This window comes from Myotis nattereri (genome assembly GCF_964212035.1).
Source record: "Myotis nattereri genome assembly, chromosome: 6".
NCBI classification, from domain to species: domain Eukaryota; kingdom Metazoa; phylum Chordata; class Mammalia; order Chiroptera; family Vespertilionidae; genus Myotis; species Myotis nattereri.
This window is the reverse complement of record NC_138081.1, coordinates 91,451,108-91,476,192: the sequence shown is the minus strand read 5'-3', so window position 1 is coordinate 91,476,192 and position 25,085 is coordinate 91,451,108. Positions and strand designations below refer to the sequence as shown.

The window sequence follows — 25,085 nt, the reverse complement described above, 5'->3', positions numbered from 1 at the left end:
TTAAACTGGACCGGAGGGCTGGAACAAAAGCATGGATGGAGTGTTCGTGTGAACTAATATAAATTCAAAGTAAACATCATTACATAAAAGGGTAAGGTCTTTTTTTTTTTTTTAGTTTTATTCATTTCAAACGGGCCGGATCCGGCCCATGGGCCGTAGTTTGCCCACGGCTGGTCTAGTACCATTTGTACCTAAATAAAAAGAGAATCTCCACATATATGCATAGGCGACTGCCAGTTCTGATCATCTCTAGAGAAGGGAACTGTAGTCAGTGGGCAGAAGTGGAAGGAAGATGACACAGAACAGTGGCAACTCTGAGAACACCCAGGGAATCTGGGCCCATTAAAGTTCTGCCAATAGTGATATGAACACGCACACATGCACATGCACACACATGCAAGCACACACACACTAAACTTAGGCTGCATAAGTAAAGTATCTAGAATAAGGGAGGTGATGTCCTGCTATTTCTATTTCCCCGTTTCTATTTCCCTTGAACCAAACCAAGCCTGAAGTTTGCATTTGGTTCTGGGATACAAATTTTAATAGAGATAAAACCCTCCTAGAACAGTGCTACTCAAACTGTGAATAAAACTCTAGTGTAACTCCTACAACTGTTCCCAGTCCCAACAAGATAATTTCAGATATTAAGGATAAGAGCAGTAATTTCTATAGCAGTTTGGCATTTTTTTATTTACTATAACAACTCATTTAATAACCTTATATAACACTATCTACTTCAGGTATTATGATGAAATTTTCTGTGGATGAGAGCATTGACATCAATTTTTGAATCAGGTATAGACCCTTCGGGTTTTGTAGAACTGACACAGGAGCTACATACCTGTTGTGCAAATAAGAACACGTTGCACGTGATGGTTTAAGGTTGTTTTGCCAATCATTACCCAAAAGTATAAAGTATATCAAACACAGTCCATTTCTTTCATCAAAAAGAATTTAGATTTCCATAGAAAGATAAATTAAATCTATACCTTTACACAATAAATTGATAAAACTGTCTACCGATGAATACTTGAAAATGGATTTTGAAAACACACTTGCTTTACTTTGGAGACAAGTTACAAATAAATATCTTGAGCTCTCTGAAATTGCTTTAAAACCTCTTCTAGTATCAACAATCCTTTGTGAGATTCGTTTTCTACTGTAAGTGCTTTAAAAGCAAAACATAGAAAAAGTTTAATATAAATTAGTCCCTGCTAGAAGCATTGTCATCAACTCAACCAAGATGACAAAGGTTAACAAGCAGGAAGCTAGCTCGTTATCACAATAAAACTTTCATTCAAAGTGAGCACACAGGACTTCAATACAGGGAATTTTAGTCCTAACTTCGTGTTCAGATACAATTGCGGAATGACAAAAAGCTGTCAGTACAATAGTGTTTTCTGCATTAACCCTGCACGCACACTTTCAAGAAAGTAAGTCCACAGTGTATGTGATTCTTTTCCCCACGTTTATTCTGATTATATTTATCCAAATTATATTTATATTACCTTTATGTTTGTGGCTTCTGATACTTAAAATGCAAACGTATGCTTTTTGTGTCTTTTAAAAATAATTTTTCCATGAATTCGCTTTATTGATATTTTTTACAAAAGTATTGGTTAGCAATAAATTGAAAATAAATCTGTAGGAAAAACTAATCCTTCCCACAGATAGTTTGAGGAAAGCTGTACAAGAGAACATTCAGAGTTCAGAAAGGAGAAGGGTGAAAGTCTTTCCTGTTCTAAGAGGAAATGGTAGCCCTCACCAGTTTGGTTCAGTGGATAGATCATCAGCCCGAGGACTGAAAGGTCTCAGGTTCAGTTCTGATCAAGGGCATGTACCTCGGTTGCAGGCTCTATCCACGAATCAATGTCTCTCTCTCACATGGATGTTTCTCTCTGTGTGTCTCCCCCCCTCCCTTCCACTCTCTAAAAAATCAATGGAAAAATTTCCCCAGGTGAAGATTAACAACAAAAGAGGAAATGGGAACAGAACTGGGACATCTGTCCTATAGATGTGTTCATCTGATTGAAGGTAAAAAGGAGAATAGGTCTGTTCTGCGTGGGCTCATGATCTAATGGCGTGCACATTGCATAGTAACATCTCACTTCAAAATGAGGAAGACCTTTCCCGAATCTGAGCTATCCCAAAGGCAACACCAACCTTGGGAAATAGTGAAAATTCAGCTCAAGTTAAATTCTCATCACTGACTAAACGAATACAAGTTGACAATGAATGTAGCTGCCCATGAAGCCAGTATGTCCCGGGCTTCCCTTCAGTCAACACTGCCCTAACCTGGTCAGACTGTGCCCCAAGGACCATGGACAGTTCCCAGCTGGAAATGTGAAGAGGGACATCATCCAAATGAAATGGATTCAGCATCATATGCTAAGATTAAACCCATAATAAAAATATTTAGGTAGTTCTGCTATTTAAATGCAGTTTTAATTTATTTTAAATGTATGAACAGAACCTCAGGGCAAAGGAATGGAGACTTATAGTTACAGAGCATAAATAAATTACAAACCCTGACAATGTATATACCATAATATTTTTTACATGGAAAGTAGAAATAGGGGAGTAAAAAGTAGGAGTCATTAAGTTCCTCATATTCTATATCAGAAAATCTAAAGATACTATCTCACATTGTTGGATCAAGAACAGAAATGTATTACTTTAACATCTTAATGGCAATTATCAGAAGTTAAAAAAAAAAGAGTATAAGACTGAGGCTAGATAGAAGTGGAAGAAGAAAGGACTTGAAATTTTACTTTGGAATCTTATCAACACGTTTAGTTGTAATTACATGAGCAGATTATTATTTTAGTGTTATTTTCATTTTAATTCCTTTCCCAGAGGCTAGAATTCTCCCAACCTCACACATGATAAGAAAGAAGATTCAAGCAAGGAAAGTTTGAAAGATCTAGGCTGTTTTGCCAGAAGAAGAGACTTAGAAATCCATGATAAAAGTCTTCGAATACTTGAAGGGTAATCATGAGAGGGGATTCCCATTTATTCTGTGGCATTTCACCAAGAAAGAACCAGGATGCGAACATGAATTACTAGTATAGGGCTTCTGAGTCTGACTTGCTACAATGAAGAACTGCCAAACCATCAGGACTGCACAGAGGAGGTGAATTCCCTGCCTCTGGTGGAGTTCAAGGAAAGGCTGGACCCTAGCTAGACAGGGACATTTTAAAGATGGTACTTATTTTACATACAGTTAGATGACCTGGACTTAAAAGACCTTCAGCAGCACATATACTAAAATTGGAATGACAGAGAGGAGATTAATGTGGCCCCTGCACAACGACGACATGCAAATTCATGAAGTGTTTTATATTTAATCAATAGTAGATGATAGATGATAGATAGATAGATAGATAGATAGATAGATAGATAAATAGATAGATAGATAAAGACCTTGAGGTCACTTTTGACATTATGATTTTATGACTGTAGAGATCTTTAGTTTCCTTAGTAATTTATCCTGTCCAGCAATTTCTCACTTCCAGATACTATTTCTGTATGCCTGTACTTTTAATCTCTGGATAAAAGAAAATAAATGGGAAAGGAAAATCAAACACTGAGCATCAATCATGTATTGTGCATGTCCTCAGGACTTTATGTATATCATTCAATCCTAAGAATAATTGTAAGAGACAAATCCTTAAATAATGTTCCTATTTGACAGGCAAGAAACTGAGATTCAAAGAGGTAAAGTCAAATGCCTGCGATCATAGAGCCAAATGATGCTAGAGCCCGGATAAAAACCCAACAGCCTGTACACCACTCTGCTCTCCGTGACTCCCGTACATCTTCCTTCTTACATAACAGTACGGCTGGCTGACAAACCAAGAAAGCAGAGGAGACATCCCCTGGAGTCTGCCTGACTCCAAAACCAGTATTCTTTCCTAGCGTCAGTTCTAACTATGAGAACTGAAGGAAATGTGGAGAGTGTGGAGGAAAAAGAAACCATTTGAAACCCAATAAGTACGTTTAATTTCTGATCCACTCATTTGAACTTCTGATGTCTGTAGGGAATGTGTGTGTGGCTTGTGTGGATAAAGTGACTACTTCTCTCAACATTGGATGATTTCACGATAACCAAGAGAAAAGATGCCAATCTTTGACAGTTTTTAAAACATACTTCAATGTCCACTACTAAAGATTTTAAATAAGATATATTTCCATACATGTAATGAACCACCTGGATTTCTATTGGGGAAATTTTCATAAAGTAACTTGAATAGAGTCGTTAAGAAAACCAGAAAAGCCGAGTTTGGTGGAAGCAGCCCCTGGCCCCGCGGATACTTGTACCTCCGCAGTCTTTCTGGACTTCACTAATAAAGTAAGTTTCCTACCTCAAAAACAGAGCTTTAGAAAGCATTATGAAGACTCTTCCTGAGAGCAGCAATGTGTCGGGAAAACCGCTTGACAGTATTTTTCAGTAATAAATCTTTGGAGTCGTAACCCTATGAATGAGGACTTTATTAAAGACCACAAATTTTTTATTGCCCACATTTTTTTTACAATTTTTATTATGTTGGCAGGAACTTCATCCCAAAGTGAATGTGTTTCCAAAGTCTGAACAACATTGCATCAGTCGTTTACAAGTAAAGACACTTATGTAAGAAAAGGAATGAGTTCTGGTTTTTGTAATGTGCTCTTATAACACATTTTCATTTCCTACACCTAATCTTCAGAAATGCATTTTTATAGATAAATATTAAGTTCCTAATTTTCAATCCTGATAATTCAATAACTACTATTTATAACTGACTAAAGTTATTCATTCACTGAGGAAATTTACATAGCTACAGGTTGTTGTTCCACTAACAAATAATTTTTGGCCTCAGACTTGTAGGTAGAATGTAGCTTTGAGTATACAAGTAAAGGGGATTATTGATGACAGCATAATAACTTAATGACAGAGTGAAAATCCCAGCTTTGCTACTTAATTGCTGTGTGAACTTGAGCCAAGTACATAACCTCTTTGAGTACTTAGTACAATGACTGTGTTAATGGCAAGTGCTTGATAAATGGTGACCATACTAATGATTGCCAATAGTATTCATGTAAAATGTCTGAGAGCTTAAACCTCACTCAGAAGGTTTACTCACAAGTAAAACATTAAGAGTGTAATTCTGAAATAATTTTATGTATATCATAAGACAGAGCAAATGAGTAAATATTGTTGGGATCCAAAAGATACAAAATAAAAGGATATTAAGAAAACACTAGAATATTGCTTTTTATTAAAAACTAGAGGCCCAATGCACGAAATTCATGCAAGGGGCTCAGCCCTTGCAGGCCCGACTTGGTCCGGAAGGTTATCTGGACAGTCATCCTGCTATTTGGTCTAATTAGCATATTAGCTCTTTATTATGTAGGACTAGAGGCCCGGTGCACAAAAATTTGTACACTCGGAGGGGAGGGCGGGGGGGTCCCTCAGCCCGGCCTGTGCCCTCTCGCAGTCTGGGACCCCTCGGGAGATAAGGACCTGCTGGCTTAGGCCTGCTTCCGGGTGGCAGAGGGCAGGCCCAATCCCTAGGTGCAGCCCCTGGTCGGGCTCAGAGCAGGGCTGATTGGGGGGTTGGGGCACCGCCCCCCGTCACACTCAAGGCAGGGTCGATGGGGAGGTTGCGCCACCCCCTGTCACGCACAGAGCAGGGTCGATCAGGGGGTTGGAGAGCTCCCCCCTGTCACACATAGAGCAGGGCCCATCAGGGGGTTGGGGAGCTCCCCCCTGTCACACACAGAGCAGGGCCGATCAGGGGGTTGAGGAGCTCCCCCCTGTCACTCACAGAGCAGGGCCGATAGGGGAGTTGGGGCGCCACCCTCTATCACCCACAGAGCAGGGCCAATCAGGGGGTTGGGGCGCCGCCACTGTCACACTCAGGGCAGGGCCGATGGGGAGGTTATGGCTCTACCCCGTCACACACAGAGCAGGGCCCGTGGGGAGGAGGGGTTGGGGCGCCACACCCTGTCACACACAGAGCAGGGCCAATCAGGGGGTTGGGGCGCCGCACCCTATCACACACAGAGCCGCGGGGCGATCAGGGGGTTGGGGAGCTCCCCCCTATAAGGCACAGAGCAGGGCTGACCAGGGGGTTGGGGTGCCTTCCCCTGTCACAAACAGAGCAGGGTGGATAGGGACGTTGTGGCCCCGCCCCCTGTCACACACACAGAGTTGCAGGGCAATCAGGGGGTTTGGGCGCTGCCCCCTGTCACGCTGATCCCGGTGCTGGGAGGCATATTACCCTTTTACTATATAGGATAGAGGCCTGGTGCATGGGTGGGGGCCGGATGGTTTGCCCTGAAGGGTGTCCTGGATCAGGTTGGGGGTCCCCACTGGGGTGCCTGGCCAGCCTGGATGAGGAGATGATGCCTGTTTGCAACTGGTCACACACCCTTCAGGGTGGGGGTACCCACTGGGGTGCCTGGCCAGTCTGGGTGAGGGGCTGAGGGCTGTTTTCAGGCTGGCAGGTGACTGAAGCTCCCAACCGCTCCTTTTTTTCTTTTTTTTTAAATTCTGGGCCAGCTTTAGCTCTGAGGCTTGGCTCTAGCTCTTAGGCCTCGGCTGATGAAAGCAGGTATCTGGTTTGTTTGGGTTCTATAATCGAAACACTGTTTCAACTCCAGCTCTGAGATCCTGGCTGGCTGAAAGCAGGTTTCTCAGGTTTCTGGGGTTTTGTTTAGCTTCTATATTTGTAACAATGTTTCAAACTGCAAGCACAGAGGCCGGCAGCGGCAGGCAGGGAACGTTGGAGTCCTCCATCACTGAAGCAATCAAGCCTCATGTTCGCTTCAAGCTGCCTGGCTGCCGGCCGCCATCTTGGCTGGCAGTTAATTTGCATATCGCCCTGATTAGCCAATGGGAAGGATAGCAGAGGTATGGCTAATTACCATGTTTCTCTTTTATTAGATAGGATACCAGGTAATATTGTCAAAATAAAATAAAATGTTTAATAAGACTGAGTTTTTGTTTGTTTTTCTTGTTTGTTCATTTGTTGCTTTCAGTTTTATATCCCGCATATGAGTGAAATCTTATGGTTCTTGACTTTTTCTGTCTGACTTACTTCATGTAGAGTGATAGACACAGATAACAGTATGTGGTTACCAGAGAGAAGAGGGGTGGGAGGTTAGTAAAAGGTAACGGGGTCAAATATTTAGTGACAGAGTAAGATCTGACTTTGGGTGGTGGGCTCACAATGCAATATACAAATGATGCCATCATAGAACTGTATACCTATATAATTTTATTAACCAATGTCACCCAGATAAATTTCTTTAAAAAAAATAAATTAAATACCACTATACATTTATTACTAAAAATGTATTTCTAGATCTGTCCACGGAAAGCAATAACACCCCCAACAGCAGCAAGCCTACAAAGCCTAAATCTTGTTTCTAAGCGCCGTTCACCAGCAAAAGGAAACAAAGGTCCTTAGCGAACAGGCTCATTTTAGTTCTGTAGCCTGAAAACTGCAAGTGACCTAAGGCAGCTTCTGTCAGAAAGCAAGGAAGCGATGAGAGACTACAGGAGTCAGGTTACAAGCTACAGAGACCATCTTTGTGGGGCTCCTGCTGGCCAAATGGGATAGATTTTGAGCACACACAAAAAAAAGAATTGGTTTCAACACAGTAAATAAGTAAAAATCCATGTGTCCATAGAATTGAAAAGAAAAGGAAAGAAAATAAAAGCTTTTCTATACAGAAGAATGCCAGCTAATAAGTAGAATGGTAAAATAAGAATATTACCACTTTGCCACCACCCTTGGTGTAATCCAAGCAAGAATCGATGGATGCTAAAGTCAATGGGAACAGAATTCACCTGCCAATTATCACCCCACAGATACCTTATGAAAAAGCATACCTTTACACTAAAGAGATGGGCAATAAACTTAGCGTTAGCAACAATGGAACATTCTAAATCAGTTGCCCCCAATGTGATGCAATATTAAGCATACAACTTTACCACTGAAATAGTCTTGCCAAAAAGGTTTTCTCTGCATCCAATCCAGACTCTAGCTACCACTTTAAGTGTATAGGGTATAGAAAAACAAGTTAAACAATATCATGAAGATACAGTCAGAGCACTTCTCCCCAACAAGTCAATGCTATTCTTAAAAAAAAAAAAAAACTATAAAAGGCTAAAAGTAACCAAAAAATGCAATGAGTAAACCTAGACTGGATCCAAATGTGGGGACAAAAACAGCTATAAAAGATATTCTTATAGAGTGATGACAGCTGAATGTAGAATATTAGATGATTATTGGTTATTGTTGTGTAACAAATGACCCCAAACTTAGGGCTAAATACAACAGATGTCTATCATCTCACAGTCCCCAGGGGTCCGGAGTGTGGCCATGACTTAGCTGGGTGTTTCTGACTGAAGGCTTCTCATGGGTTACAGTCAAGTTGTTGATCAGGGTGACAGTCATCTCAAGGCTCCACTGAAGGAGAATTCACCTCCATGCTCACTCACATGGTAGCTGACAGGCCTCACTTGCTGGCCACATGGGCCTTACCACAGGCTGGCTAAGGGGCCTCACCACATGGCAGTTGGCTCCCACCAAAGCAATGACTCAAGAGAGATGAAAAAAGTACATCTAAGATTGAAGTCAGTCTTTTTATAAGCCAACTCAAAAGTGACATCCTATCACTTCTGACATATTATAGTCACTGGAAGTGAGTCACTGAGTCCAGCCCACACGCAAGGGGAGAGGAATTAAATTCCACATCTCAGGGGAAGACAAAAAACTTGTGGGCTTGAAACCACCACAGATGATCTCATGGCTTTATTGTTAACTCTGAGATACAAAAAATGGCATTGTGGTGATGTAGGGTAGTGTCCTTACTCTTATGATACATATGCTGAAATAGCTAGATACAATACATATAACGTCTGCAAACTATTTTCAAGTGGTTGTCCAAATGCGTGCGTGCGTGTGTGTGTGTGTGTGTGTGTGTGTGTGTGTGTGTAAAGTAATAAAACAAATATATCAAGATGCTAACAAGTGTTACATTTTGGTGAATGGGTGTTCACTGTATTCCTTCACTCTTTCTATATATTTTAAGTTTTTTCATAAGAAAATGTTGGAGTAGCCCAGCCGGCATGGCTCAGTGGTTGAGCATCAACCTATGAACTAGGAAGTCACGGTTTGATTCCTGGTCAGAGCACATGCCCGGGTTGCAGGCTCGATCCCCAGTGTGGGGCGTGCAGGAGGCAGCCAATCAATGACTCTCTCTCATCACTGATGTTTCTATCTCTCTCTCCCTCTCTATTCCTCTCTGAAATCAATAAAAACATATTTTTTAAAAAAAGGAAAAAAGAAAATGTTGGAGTAAAGTAATTTACTTGATCTTTTCAAATTAGATAGAACCACAGCAAAGGATTGCTATGGACTGAATTGTGTCTCCCCTAAATTCATATGTTGAGGCCCTCATGTCCATTGTGGTGGTGTTTAGAGATGGAACGCTTGAGAGATAATTAGGTTTAGGTGACATCATAAGGGTGTTGTCCTCATGCTGGGATTGGTGCCCTTGTAAGAAGAGACACCAGACAGCTTTCTCCCTCTCTGCCACCTGAGGACACAGCGAGAAGGCAGCCATCTGCAAGCCAGCAAGTCAGCTCTCGCCAGGACCCTTCATCTTGCTCTTCCAGCCTCCAGAACTGTGAGAAATAAATGTCCATTGCGTGCGCCACACAGTCTGTGGTATCTGGTATCGCGCTCCAAGCTAACACAAGGGCTTTGAAATGGTTGAAGCTACTTGGTAACAATGACAAAACCTTTGCTCTTTTCAGCAAAGCTAATGTGTCAGGAGAAGAAATCCAGTGGTAAGAAGGGATTTGTGATGCAGGGAATTGGGAAGGGCAGGCATGGAAAGTATTATCATGACTGTGGATCGTATCACATTCTAACCGCCCATCCCATCCAGTTTGGCAGTAGTCACTGGAGGCATGGAAGGCCCACAAGGAGACCCCACAAGAATGGCTCCTAGCCCTGACCGGTTGGGCTCAGTGGATAGAGCGTCGGCCTACAGACGGAAGGGTCCCAGGTTCGATTCCAGTCAAGGGCATGTACCTTGCTTGTGGGCATATCCCCAGTGGGGAGTGTGCAGGAGGCAGCTGATTGATGTTCCTAACTCTCTATCCCTCTCCCTTCCTTGCTGGAAAAAATCAATAAAATATATTAAAAAAAAAAAAAAAAAGAATGGCTCCTTGTACTGCATCCCAGTCCAGAAGCCCTTGAGCTTTTGGGAGACCACTGGACCTTGGCCCCTCACGGAGCCTCTCTTTTTCAGCATTAGTCATTATCTAATTCCAAATTCCATCCCCATTGCTATTTAATCCTTTCCTCTATATTTTAGTAACTGTACTCGCTCATTTTTGCTTTTGGAAATTGATCATTACTTTTTTCTTCTTCATTATTGTTGAAAGTATTACAGGTGACCCCTTTTTTCTCCTACTGACCCCTTATAGCCCGCCCCCACCCCCCACCCCAGGCCTTCACCACCCTATTGTCTGTGTCCATGGGTTATGCATATATGCATACAAGTTCTTAGCTTGATCTCTTATGGCCCATCCACCCTCCTCCTTGATCATTACTATTAATCCCAGAATTGGTTTCTTTGCCACAAAATTTTATGAAAATATAATTAAAGGTTTATATAGTGTTAAAAGATTTACAGTATTAATTCTCATGCTTAAACAGGTTCTAGCTATTTGATAAGATCAAGCAACTCACTATAAAAATAAAAGTTTAGAATTAAGAGTCCGTTTCCTTTGGCAACATGTCTCAAAATTATAATACCCATATTCTTTAACCCTGCAAGTCTGCTTCTAGAATTCTGTCTTACTGATATATTCTCGCACACAAGATACAAGATTATTGATAGCGCTCTTGTTTATGATAGCATGTAGTGTATTACCATTTTTAAATAAAGAGGAAAACATAGTGTACAGAATATGCTGTCCTTGTTAAAAATAAATAAAAAGAATAAGCATATGCATATATGGTCATGGAATGGTTCTAGAAAGGTATATAAGAAGCTGTTAATAGAGGTTGCCTCTGAGGACAACTGGGGGGCTGGAGGCAGTTGGTAATAGTATATGGTGAAATATACTATTTCACCATATACTATTGTGTCCCTTTAGAATGGTATATCTTGTTCAAAAACATAAATTTTACAAAATGTAATCCTTATGCTTCAAGTCAGACATTCTCCACAAACGCTGTGCCTTTAAGTGTTCGTATTTCTTTTTGTCCTAGTTTTCTAGCTACGCCTCACAGGCCCCTCGGGGCCCCGAGTCCCATGCCGCCCGGCCTCCGGCCCGCGCAGGCCCGGGGACTGGTCTGGACAGCAGGCGCGCTCACCTGCATCCAGTTTCCAATTTCTGCTCCCATATCAGAACATGCCACAGATGCACACACACGCTTCCTGCTGTACCTGGTGCAGCCTGTCTCTCTCCTCGGCGCAGGAGGCGGCTCTCTTCTGCTCTCTGTTCACTTGGGAAACCAGCCTCATGATCGTCTCTCGGCTGGCTTTTGCCTCCATCTCATGGACATTCACGGTCTCTTCAAGAGTAACAAGTTGTCCTTTCAGAGACGTATTTTCCATGCCCAGCTCCCTGAGCTGAAGAGAAAGCAATCGCAGCTGTCCCACGGGAATAACAAGTTCACACCACTTTCTCCAAGCCACTCGGTCCCTATCCCCCGACGACTGCACTGTTATATGCCGATTGTGGAAGCTCTCCCTTCCATCCACTCAAAGGTCACCTGTGCAAAGGCTGCCTCTACCTCATGGGCGGCCCAGTGGTCAAATTAAAATTAATCAAAAGGTAGGCCCAGGGTAACAGGGATGAGAGCTCAGCTAAAAGCTCCGGACAGGACAAGCACCTTGATGTCTAACTAACTGGGGGAAGGTGATGATCTACAAGGTTACAGCAGCCAGGGCCACGGGCGTGTGGAAAAGGGGCACCAGCTGCATGCAAGGCGCTGCCTGGCACAGGAGAGGGATGCAGAGAGAAAGCAGGACTTTTAAAAACAAGTCCTTCGAATTGATGCAAGCATAGCAAAGTCCTGAACTGCGTGCTCCAACTGTGGCAATCACTGGGATTAGCGGGGTATTGCATTCTCTATGTTGTACATTTGCATTAACTGGGAGCATCAGTAAGATTGCAAGATATACAAAGATGGAACTCATCTTAACCTTATACTCGAGAAATATCCCAAAAATGACACACACTGTTTTTGCTGTTGGTGTGTGTTTCTATCTTAACTCAAAACAAACAAACAAAATCTTCCTAAGACACAGCATTAAAATGAATAACTCATTGTATTTGACAATCTAAATATATTTTAGACAAACACAATCAATCCTTTCTGGAGAATAATTAATCTCCAAAAATGCTAGAAAGGATCTTGGAACTGAGCCTCAGAGAGGTGACATGGTTTGTCCCAGGTCACACACTCAGTGCATGCTACATTTGGGGCATGTCCCATTCTCTCGTCACCCCCAGACTCAGCCACAGCTTTTCTTTTCACAGCACATGTCAAAATGACCCCTAAATGTCTTTTTCATATGCATACAAACACCTTTAGAATTAAATCTTCATCTGATATCTTTTCATTCTTCTTATCTGGATCTAAGCAGTCCCGAAGACGAGCTAGAAATTCCTCATGTTCCTTGCAATTCTTCGACATTTGATTCTTATTCTCCTCGTTTTCCTTTACACGCTTTCTATCAGGCAAATAACAAATAAGTCATCAAACAAAGTCCAGAACTTAAGTTCTTTATGGGAAATCATCACTTTCATCACAATAGTTCCCCAGACCCAGAGCACATTATTGCCATGCAAACCCTGTAAAGGAAGGAGAAAATGGAAGCAATTCTGGGGCATCTACACTCTGCAGAAATGTAGGAAAATCTTCATGGCATCTTAGATCTAGTAACAGCAAGGGAGGCAGACAGATTCTCTGTCAGCTGTCCCCAACCTTCTAGGATGTGCACAGGTGACAGGCCCAACCCCATGGTCTCTGTTGGGGCCTCAGGGGGAAGCAGGAGAGGGCTGCTACATTGGTGCTAGGGCACCAGGCTTATTTAGGAAGGGTTATTTCCAGCATTCCCTAGCTCATGGCCAAGCATAACTATAACAAAAAGTACATCGGGCCCGGCTGACATGGCTCAGTGCTTGAGTGTCTACCTATGAATCGGGAGGTCCAGTTCAATTCCCAGTCAGGACACATGCCTGGGTTACGGGCTTGATCCCCAGTGTGGGGTGTGCAGGAGGCAGCTGATCAATGATTCTCTCTCATCATTGATGTTTCTCTCTCCTCTCTCCTTCTCCCTTCCTCTCTAAAATAAATAAAAATTTAAAAGTACATCAGAAGCAGGGGATGCTCCCACCTCTGGAAAAGATCATTATTAATTCTCACATACCCAGAGTTTTTAAAGCATATTGGAAGGGGCCAGTCAAGGAAAATCAGTCAATTTATGCTCTGCTACAAATACTTGATTTCAAATCTCAGGTAGGTTTGCTGAGATAACACAGTCTATTTCTCATGCTTTAACTCTTAGAGACTAAGAGATCCTCCTCAAAAAAATAGACATATTTTAAAGGCAAATTAGAAATCATTTCAGTAATTTGGTACCATTTTTTTACTACTCTAGATAATAAACATGATTATTGCTTTCCCTCTCTGCCATGTTGAGTGTTTACTGCATATTCTTTTCCCTCCATTCAAAGATTAACAAAGCATGTAATTGCATAGACTCAAAAGCATATCATATTCCTATTTAGAAAAATGTATAAAAATCAAAGACCAACATCAATATCTCTCTCGGTTCTTATTTTCAGCAGATGGAAGGTAATATGTATCTAGTCTCCTGGCTCATGAAAGGCACAATTAATACTATAGCTCTGACTGATTTATATAGACGATTCCACACATTAACCCTGAGATTTCAGTCTCACTTCTCTATTCCAAGGATTTCTAAAGTATTTCCACTTCTATGTGCATTTCACTTTTAGCCAGCAAAGTTGCAGGAGTCTATCCTAAGGACATAATCACAGAAATGTGGAATTATGAATGCCCATGGATACTCATTGTGTGTCGGTATTGAGTATCTATTAAAGGTGCTAAAGATACAGTAGTAAACAAAAAAATAAAGAACCTTGTCCTCATGAAGCTTATGTTCTAAACGGGAAGATGAACAATAAGTAAAATATTAATGTGTGTAGAATGTATATTAGAAAAGGACTGGAGAGAAAAAAATTAAGCAGGAGAAGGTAAGATATATTTGGGGGGAGTGGGGTAATATTTTAGACCTGGTCACTCATGGAAGCCATCACTGGGAAGGTGACTTTTTAAAAAAATGTTTTATAAGAGTTTATTTGAGCCAAAACTGATGACAATGCCAGGAAGTAAGATTTCAAATGTGTCCTGAGAAGGTGACTTTTGAGGGAAGACCTAAAGTTGGCAGAGACAGCCAGATACTCTCTGGGGGAAAGAGCTTTTCTAGGAAAGGGATCGGTAAGTGCAAAAGTCCTGAGGCAGGTTCACACCTGTTGTGTTCAAGGGTCAGCAAAGAAGCCAGACAGCTGGAATGGAAAGGACAGAGGAGAGAATGGAAGCAAAACAAGGTCAGGACGAGCCTATTAGATCATAGAAAACACTGTCTCTACCCTGGGCGAGAAGAGAAGTCATGGAGAGCTCTGAGCAGAGGACTGACAGGATCTAATTTGTGCTTTTGCAGGATCACTCTGACTGCATGGGGCACAGGCAGAAGCAGGAAAACCACTTAGGAGGCTCCTGTAACAATCCAGGTGACAGGTGATATTTGCTTGGACCAGGTTCGTGGCAATGAGGGTGTCAGTTGGATGCTGTCGAAGATTAGATATATTTTGAAGGTAGAGATAGATTATGAGATTTACTGAAGGATCAGACACAGAATGTGGAAAAGAAAGAGGGCAAAGGATGATGCGAGATTTCTGACTTGATCAACTAGAAGAATGAACTTATCACTAACTGCGATGAGAAAATGGGCAGGAGTATTCTGTGGAAACACCAAGAGCTCAGTGTTGGACACGTGAGGTCTGAGCTGCTTGTTGGACAGCCACATGGAGATGTGTGGGTCTTGAATTCTGGGGAGAGATCCGGGCTAGATATAGAGATGTGGGAGTCACTAGCATTTACATAATTCTTAAAGTCATGAGACTAGAAGAGATTACCAAGAGAGTGGACTTAGAAACGTGAAGAGATTCCTGGACTGAGCCTGGGGCACTCCAATATTGTGAAGTCAAGGAGATGAGAAGGAAAAGGCAAAAACCATGACAGAGCAGGCAGAAGGGTCAGGGAGAGAGTGGGCATGTGCAGTCCTCAAAGCCAAAAGAAGACAGAGTTTCAGGGAGAAACCAACTGTGACTGATGTACTGACAGGTCAAGTAAGATAAGGACTAAATCATTTCATTTGCAATGTGTGGTCATTGGTCAGCTTAGTGAGTGGATTCAGTGGGGGCAGATCTAAGAGAGAAGGAGAGAGGAGAGAAGTTGGAAGTGAGTATATACAAACACTTTAATGAGTTTTGCTCTCCTAAGGCGAAGGAGAAAAAGGACTAGACCTGGAAGTGTTGGTTTTTTTGTCAAGATGGAATAAGTCAAATAAATACCAAGTGTTTTATTAGTAAAGTTATTAGACATAGAATTTAAAAGCATATTTAGTTCTCAGTTTTTTTCTTGATTATCACCTTTTGCCAGAGCCAAGTGTATGGAGATGGTAGATTTCATGAGCTCTGCATAAACTGGCATAAACTGGCAATAAGACCGAATGAGGAATGTTTGGGGCGGTCTGGGCTGCAAGGGTATTTTTGTATGTAGCTTCTGAATTAATGCCTCCCTCTGTGCACGACTCCACCACCTGCACCTGGGTTAAACCTCTACTTAGAGGAAATCTCCAAATTGTATATAGAAGCATTCACGGCCCTACACATGTTGAGGACAATGCTGTTTGTTAAGACTCTTGGTGACATTTAGAAATGAACTTGGGGGGAAATTTCAAGACTCCAAACGTCTCTGAACCTGACGTCAGTAATATTTTTTTTTCCCAAATTGAGTTTCCAGCCTAATGCGAGCTCTCCGAACATTCAAAGGCGCACCTTGCTATCAGAAGCTAGTATTTGAAACAAACTCAACTAAGAATATACTAAAGTACCCTTACTGTAATTCCTCGTCTAGTTCTACAACCTTCCTCTTTAGCTCCTGGTTGTCCTTGATTGCAGCATGAGCCATGATTTCGGTCCTCATTTTGGAAGCGGACAGGGCTGCCAATTCATCTTCCAGCTCCTGGACCCTGTCTCTCAGCGAGCTGAGGAGAGAGGCCTTCCTCGCGTTGTTCTCTTTGTAGTTCTCCATCTCAGCTTTCAGTTCCTGACAGGAAGCTTCTTTAGAAAGCATTTTGGATCGGAGGTCTCGAAGCTTAATATGGAAAAGAAATGAAAAGACCAAAAGGATTTCAATGGAATAAGTTTGAAGAAACCCAAAACCGTAATTGCAAATTGCACTCTTTTATTCATGACCTCATCCACCTTCCCTTTTGTTTCTTCATATATGTATCTGTATTACCAGATGGGAACTTATGCCTTAATAATAGACTTCATGTTCTGTTTTATTGGTTGTTTTTTTTTTCAAAACCAATTGAGCAATGCCTTGTGGTAATTTACTCTCACTCAAGAGACATGTGTGGTGTGTTCTGCAAAAGGCAATAAAACATTTTGCAATGGTAACCCATTTTCTTAAATGCATATTCCTGCTATTGCTGCTAAAATGAAACAAGGAGCCTAGATGCTCTGCTATTTGTAATTTCATGGCCACAACCACTTCCCTTACAGGATTTATACAAAGGAAACATTTTGACTTCTATGAAGTCTATGGCATCAAAATGCTGCACAATGTATGTGCCCTATTAAGTCATGCTATCAGGCCCACCCTATAAGAAACCATTATGAATGCATGTACTTCTTTGGAACTGTGAGCATACATCATACATGTATATGCTCATTCTCTCTCTCTCTCTCTCTCTCTCTCTCTCTCTCTCTCATCTCCCAAATACATTATCAACTCTTGTTTTAGTAAGGTCCTGGCAGCCCCGTGAAACCGATAGTTACCTCACAGACAAGCCCAGGCTCCTCAAGCTCAAGGCCACCAGGCTGTGAGCAGAATGGGTCTAAAGAGACTCCCTCAGAAATTCCACAACAGACCTGATCCAGCCCAGAGGGGAGGGGGACTCCAGTCCTCTTGCTAGAATTTCCCCCACAATCAGAACTGTCACAAGAAAGGGCTTGAGAATTCCCTCCTGTGGGCTCCAGCCTGCAAGCAATCCACCTTAAAGGGACTTAGTCCAGAAGAAGCTAACGGTCCTCCAAAGCCCAGGCCGCTGCAACCCAGAGAGCTCAGGGGCGCCCAGGTCTCTCAAGGAGGCGGGGCTTCTCTGAGATGGAGAAGGCAGCCCCTGCCGCCTGGCTGAGCAGCATGACACATGCATAACCTTTCAGGAATCCTCCCCAACTGGGAGGTGGGCACACAGGAAGAGAATCAGTGTCAGCTTTGCCAAAAGGTTTAAGTCTGTGACCTGATGTTCTGTTTGTAATCACCTCTCTGCTCTGCCTTACTCTACCAGAAGCTGAGAGTCCCGTTTCTGAGTTAGTAAGATACATAATCTTACCTCGGACTGAGCACATTCAAATTTGACCAAAGTGGCTGCAAGTTCACTTCGGGCGTTTTTGGCCACATTCCGATAGTGGTTTAATTGCTCCCGAGTGGCTGGGGCTTCCAGGAGATGGTCGTAAATTTCCTGATAGGGTTCCCCAAAAGACAAAATAGAAAGGAGAGTGAAAACAACCTTTCTGTGCAGCTGTGCGGAGCAAGATTAAATACAGACGCGGCCTCCGTCGTCCGCATGTGTCCAAATGCTGCCTAGAGACGTGCTTTGTTCCGATCATTTCATGCTCACTCCCAAATGCTAAGGGAGGCAGGAGGCCGCCGGGAAAGGCGGATGTGCTCCCCCAAGAAGGCATTAAGAATTGGCCTGTGTCCCTTTAGAGGCTTCCTCCCCACCCCGACCCCAGCCCAAATGCTATTCGGCCTCTGACCAGAACCTATAGACAACAAAGAACAGCCAGAAGAGACACCATGGGACATGGCATGGAACTAGGAGGCAGTTTCCTTGGTAATTATTCACTATGCTCTTTGTTCTCAATCTCATAGTCTCTCTCCAGATCATGAAGGTGACTTGGGTCGCCTGAGGAGTCCTCACCCATCAAGAAAGGAACTACCCACAGCTAATGGGGGCCAGTGCAGAAATACAGACCCCAGCATGGCCAAACTGCCCCAGTTTTTCAAGACAAGTCATATAGCCAGGCTTTTCGAAGTAAAAAATCTACAGTTTTTGCAGCTTGGCAACTAATTTTAATGTTTAAAAAAGAAACACCGTGTGACCCAAATAAACACATCTGCAGAGCAGATCTGATGGGTTTGGTCTGTGTGTCACTCAAGTTCCTGTGTGTCACTCACACCGTAACGCCCGCTTCCTTGAGCTTGAGCCGACACTTACACCCACCTCCATGGAGCTTCCAGGGCCTGTGGTCTTTGGGAAAGACATACAAGAAAGCCACTCGTTTTGAAGGAATATGGAAGAGGTCACATAAAGGAGGATTTCCTGGAATTATCTAAGTGGCCCCGGGGGACACACCAGTAAAACCTGTTTATGACTGCCCAGCCACTCAACTGCCAAAGACTACTGTTTGGAAATACTCATGAATGCAAAGTCATTCTAAAGCCCTTAACTTTCCAACAAGCGTTGTCATGGCCAGTGTGTTTCAGGCCACAAAATGCCAAACAAAACCTTCAGTGCACTTAGGAACAGCCAGTGTTTGCCAATCACAACATATCCAAGAAGACGGTAGATATGTACTCCTGGGGAGAAGACATAAAACTTTTAACTGCATCTAATAAGAGAACCACATCCTGTTCAGCCTCACTCAGCTTTCAGAAGGAACTTCTCCGCCCTAACCACCACAGCAATATTTTCTGAAATCTGCCATGGGTAGTAAGGGCCTGGGTCACTGAGGAGAAGTTGGAACTACAATATGCTTGGCACACAATTTATAAAACTCATTAAGAAAGTAAGTTCAGCCTCGCCAGTATGGCTCGGCAGTTGAGTGTCGACCCAGGAACCAAGAGGTTGCCAGTTCAATTCAGTCGGGGGCACATGCCCACAACTTCGGGCTTGATCCCCAGTAGGGGATGTGCAAGAGGTAGCTGATCAATGATGTTCCTCTTTCATCAATGTTCCTATCTCTCTCTCCCTCTCCCGTTCTGTCTCTCTAAAAATCAATAAAAACGTATTTTAAAAAACAACAGAAAGAAAATAAGTTCTTCAATAGCTATGATTATTTCTTCCAATGAGTAGTATCATTTTTCAGGCAATGGAGTCGTATACCAAAATTTTACATTTCCTTCTTATGAAAATACATTGTGTCCATTGAACATAATATTGAGAGCCTCAGAAGACAGTTCAGACATGGCCCTTCGTTGTAGGAGGTTGCAATCTAATGCAGACACTACCAGAAGCATTAACATCTTCAAATGTCCATGGGTGAAAGAAACTACACATGGAGATGTCACTGCTGCTGATACTGGGGCAGGATCTAAATTAAGAAGGCTAGATGAATGGGTTTAGAAGACCATGGCCACGTCAATGACCAGCAGACTGGAGAGTATCTATCAATAAATATTTACTGAAGGCCTACTCTGGGTCAGGCACCGAGCTTCCTGTCTCATAAGAAAAACATCATTCCTCACACAACCACGTTACTGACTGAATAATTACAAACTGAAATGAATGCAAGGAAGGAAAGAATGAAGCCAATAACAGAGGGCAGTGGCTTAAGACTCAGGAAGTGGAAAGGAAAGATTTCCCTAAAAAAGCGAGGATTCGGTCGGAACTCAAAAGGCAAAGTGTACTGAAGCAGGAGCAACACACATCATTCCAACAGCAAAAAGCACAAGCAGCGGTCCTGTGGCAGACGTATACCCTGTGTGCTCAAGGGTCTGAGAGAAGGCAGTGAGGGTGAAGGACAAAAACAGATGAAGGACAGTGGGGCCAGGGCTGCTAAGGCTGCTGGGAGCTCATTCATCTATTGTAAGATGCGATAGGGCTACTTTTTCAGAATATTCTGGCTACTCCTACTTGTGCATTTTACCATGTGAAATTCAGAGTCAGCTTGTCAAATTCCCAAAAACCCTGTTGGTTTTTTTATTGGGACTGTGTTAATTTTATAAATAAATTTAAGGAAAATTGGTATCTTTTGAATGTTGAGTATTCTAAATAAAATCATTTTTTTCCATTTGTTCACGATTTATATGTCCCTTAGCTATGATGATTAATTTTATGTGTATACTTGACTGAGTCACAGGGTATCCAGATACTTGGTTAAACATGATTCTGGGTGTGTCTGTGAGGGTGTTTCTGGATGAGACTGACATTTGCAATGGCTGACTGAGTAAAACAGATTGCCCTGCCCACGGGGGTGGGCCTCATCCAACCCACTGAAGGCTGCATAGAACAAAAAGGCTGAGCAAGAGAATTCGCTCTCTCTGAAGCTGGGACATCAGTCTCTTCCTGACGTTAGACTCAGACTCAGGGTAGAACTTACCCATCGGCTCCCCCGAGTCCCCAGCTCACCAAAGGCAGATCTTAGGACTTTGCAGCCTCCATTATTGCAGGAGCCAATTCCTTATCCTAAATCTCTTTCTTTAAAAAGCTGAAAGAACACAGGAATGTATTTATTCACGGCTGAGCTTTTCCTCTTAGCCCTTCCTTTCTACCCCATACATGCTCACGGAGCCTTCTTCGTGGCTGTCTTCCAGACAGTCTTCAATCTGGCTTGGACTTCTCGGACCTGAGTTAAGAGCTTTGTGGCGCTGGTGACCCTTTGTTTCTGGGTCTGCTATGGATTTCTGTGACATAGCACTGTGCTCAGAGCACACCATCAGCATTCAGGAATGACAGTCACTGCTGTACACCAGTGTGGCTGCCCACCGTCAGTGCAGAACTGGGTCCCCCCAGACTGGAAAGTGCCCTTAGGTACCAGCCATTGTGTATTTGCACCATCATCCTTCCTATGTTATTCCTACTTCAGGAAATTTATTGAGGCTTCTATGAATGCTCAATTTTATGAGTGCCCCAGGGGCACTGAAATGGAAGGTGAAGGTGTAGTCTCTGTCTTCCGGGCTGAGGTCAAGTCTCCTATCCTACATAATAAAAGGCTAATATGCAAATTGACCGAGCAGTGGAATGACTGGTTGCTATGATGCGTACTGACCACCAAGGGGCAGACACTCAATGCAGGAGCTGCCCCATGGTGGTCAGTGAGCTCCCACAGGGGAAGCGCCGCTCAGCCAGAAGCCGGGATCATGGCTGGAGAGCGCAGTAGTGGTGGCAGGAACCTCTCCTGCCTCTGTGCTTAAGGATGTCCGACTGCCAGCTTAGGCCTGCTCCCTGCAGGGAATGGGCCTAAGCCATCAGTCAGATATCTCCCGAGGCTCCTGGACTGCCAGAGGATGAAGGCCGGGCTGAGGGAACCCCTCAGTGCATGAATTTCGTGCACCAGGCCTCTAGTCACTACATAATTCTCTATCACCTTATAGCAGTTGTATTCTTGCCTCAGACATGCTGGTGCTGTTTCACTTGGTACAGTTCAGAACTTCCACATCTTCCTTGTGAATTGTACCATGCAGCATCAGAACATGCCTTTATTTGTCTCGCTTCATCCTTTCTGCTCAGAGTTCAACCTTTTCTGATATTGAGATCATGATCCCTGGTTTCTTTTTGGTTGCATCTAACTACGTATACCTTTGTTCCATCTTATTTTCTTTTTTTTAAGTATGTTTGTTAAATTGATTTTTCAAATACAGAGGGAGGGAGAGGGAGAGAGAGACAAACATTGATGAGAGAGAAACATCAATTGGCTGCCTCCTCACACCCCCTACTGGGGATCGAGCCAGCAACCTGGGCATGTGCCCTGACTGGGATTTGAACTGGTGATCTCTTGGTGCATGAGATGATGCTCAACTACTGAGCCACACTGGCCAACCCCATATTTTTATTTTCAACCTTCCATATCACTTTGTTTCAGGAGTCTCATCTATATATATAAAAGCATAATATGTAAAGTGTCCCCTCAAGAGTTCGACCGACCAGGAGTTCAATCGCTCACTATGACATGCGCTGACCACGAGGAGGCAGCGGGGAACAAAGGAAGGCCCCGACCGGCAGCCAGTAGCCGCTAGGGACCCTACCTGTGCACGAATTTTGTGCACTGGGTCTCTAGTATATAAATAAAGTTGGGTTTGGCTTTGCGGTCCATTCTAAATTTCTTTTTCCCTTACTGGATGACTTTACTACAATTACATTTGCTAATATGACAGATAATCTTGGTCTTAGTTTTGCTGCATTGTTTCATGTTATGCTTCTTTACTGCTCTTTCAAAATCTTTCACTACGGTGTCTGTTTGCTCTGCTATGTTTTGTGTTTCATCTGATAATTAGGAAGGTCTGTATTTTTCTTCTAGTTTCAACTTTATAACTATAACTTTAAATAATACCTTTTGGATACATTTCATCCCTCTGTTTCTTTAGATAATATCCACTAATTCACTGCAATGGCATATCTCCTCTTCCTTATCCCTTTTATGCCCCGCTTCCAACTTCTAATTTATCTTCATACTATCATTTTCAGTACTTCCCTTACAACTGTAGCTGTAAATTATTAGATGAGAGAAAAAAAAATGCTTATGCTACCTCTCACCTTCCTTCCTCTTATGCTAGTAGTTTTCTCTTCAGGGGGCTCTAAATACACAGATGCTTAATCTCTTTTGCATGTATTCCCTTTCGTTCGTTTTCTGCCTATTCCTTTTTCATTCTTTATTGTCCTGTCATCTTTCTCCTCCTCATTTCATTTCTATGCCTGCCTATCTGCCTGTGTACCTTACAATCCTGCTATTATTTCTGTGATAGTTTCGCTGTTTTTGTCTCTTTCTTTTCTGAGCTCTGCCAGGTCACATTTCATCTCCTTTTCCTGCCTTGCCATGTCTTCCTTGAGGTCCTAGGTCTCTGCCTTCTGAACACGCTTCAGATAAGCATTGGCTTCTTTCAATTATTTTATTCGCAATGAAATGTTCGGTCACAATTTCTTCTTGCATCATCGCAACGGTTTCTGCAGATATTCTTCACCTGTCATATCTGTCCTGTTCCTTACCCCCCACCCCTTTCTTGTTGGTGCTGTTTTTGCTACTGCTGCTGTCGTAGACTCAAATACTAGGAATTCCTGTGCTGTTTCCTTTAGATTGCTGGGTAGGAGGTGCGTTTTTGCTGCACCAGCTGTGGAAGAGGTGCGTGTGCAAACAGGGGTGAGAAAGTAGGGTCATTTATGTTCTAACCAAGCAGAAGTTTCCCTAAGACACCGGGCTTTGTAACTTTATTTGACCCATATGTCATTCCAGCCCATGGAGAGAAGCAACTGGAGGGCTTATCGCAATGCAGACCTTCCATGAGCCCACTGCCCCCAGCTTCCTACAAATCTGGCTTGCGGAGTGATTTTCATTTCACTCTCCTGCTCCTGCTTTTTTGGAACCGGAAGGTGCCAGTCCGCACCCCTCCATCTTCTCTTACAAACATGCGATTTCTGTTGGGCGTCCCTGGGCTTGCCACTGTCACTGGGAAAAGGAGCTTCCCTAGCTTCTTCCACTCTCTGCAGCTGGGGAGCCCCGGCATGCACGCAGCCTCCGCTGCTTTGGGAAGAATTTACACTTATTTTGTGACTTAGGATTTCAGCCATCTCTTGGTTACATCAAAAAATGGAGTTTGGCCCTAACCGCTTTGGCTCAGTGGATAGATCGTTGGCCTGCGGACTGAAAGGTCCCAGGTTCGATTCCAGTCAAGGGCATGTACCTTGGTTGCGGGCACATCCCCAGTAGGGGGTGTGCAGGAGGCAGCTGATGGATGTTTCTTTCTCTCTCATGGATGTTTCTAGCTCTCTATCCCTCTCCCTTCCTCTCTGTAAAAAAATCAATAAAATATATATTTTTTTAAAATGGAGTTTGTTTCTCATTTTCTTTGTTGCTTGTAGCTAGTTTCCAAGAACAGAAGGGAGAAGTGTAACTCCCTGTTGCCATTTTTAAACTAGAAGCAATGAGATATATTTTTACTTTTAACTAAATGGCCCTTTGGTGGCTGAGAGGCATTTAAAATGCCCTTTTTAAAAAAATTCTCATTTTGAAAACTATCTAATTAAAACAATGTGATGCTCAGCAGGAAATTAACAAGATGATCAATAGACCCTCAGGAAGAGTCCTTGGTCTCTATTCCAGGGCAGAATTTAGTGGATGAAAACAGATGCATCAGAAAGTAGGGAAAGAAGATATTGGTCAATGAATAGTGAAGCTAATTACTAAAGAAAAAAGAAAGATTAGAGCGTTACCCACTATAACCCAAAATAAATTTTAGACTTAAAATAGTGAATATAAAAATGCAGCCCTGGCCGGTTTTCTCCGTGGTTAGAGCATCAGCCTGCGGACTGAAGGATCTCAGGTTCAATTCTGATCCAGGGTGCGTACTACGGTTGCAGGCTCCATCCAGCGCCCATGCAGGAGACAACCAATCAATGTGTCTCTCTCATACCAATGTTTCTCTCTGTGTGTCTTTCCCATTCCCTTCCATTCTCTCTCTAAAAAAAAAAAACTAAAAAAAAATGAAAAATCCTCCGGTGAGGATTAATAAAATTAATTAGTTAATTGGTTAACTAATAATAGGAGTTTCTTTTAAAATGCAATAATAGAAAGTACTATAAATTCATAGTTATCTTGTCTCAAAAGGATTTTCTAAGCAGAGAAACAATAGAAGAATGTGAAAAAAATCACAGAAGACAACAAAAATTTAAAACCTATATATTAGAAATGTGTAAACAGAAATTAAAGTGAAAAATCAAACTGGAAAAACATTGGCAAAAGTAATATA

At 42.6% G+C, this 25,085-nt stretch overlaps 1 protein-coding gene across 1 annotated transcript in view; it reads right to left on the bottom strand.

The window, feature by feature from the left end:
- Positions 1 to 25,085, bottom strand: part of CCDC170 (coiled-coil domain containing 170) — a 78,192-nt gene that overhangs the window by 26,422 nt on the left and 26,685 nt on the right. Inside the window, exons 3-6 of the mRNA XM_081093674.1 lie at positions 17,734 to 17,862; positions 16,231 to 16,487; positions 12,609 to 12,753; positions 11,461 to 11,646 (exon numbers count right to left, since the gene is read on the bottom strand). Of these exons, the coding sequence (XP_080949800.1) occupies positions 11,461 to 11,646; positions 12,609 to 12,753; positions 16,231 to 16,466 (567 nt within the window). The 5' untranslated portion in view covers positions 16,467 to 16,487; positions 17,734 to 17,862. The remainder of the gene's footprint in view (positions 1 to 11,460; positions 11,647 to 12,608; positions 12,754 to 16,230; positions 16,488 to 17,733; positions 17,863 to 25,085) is intronic.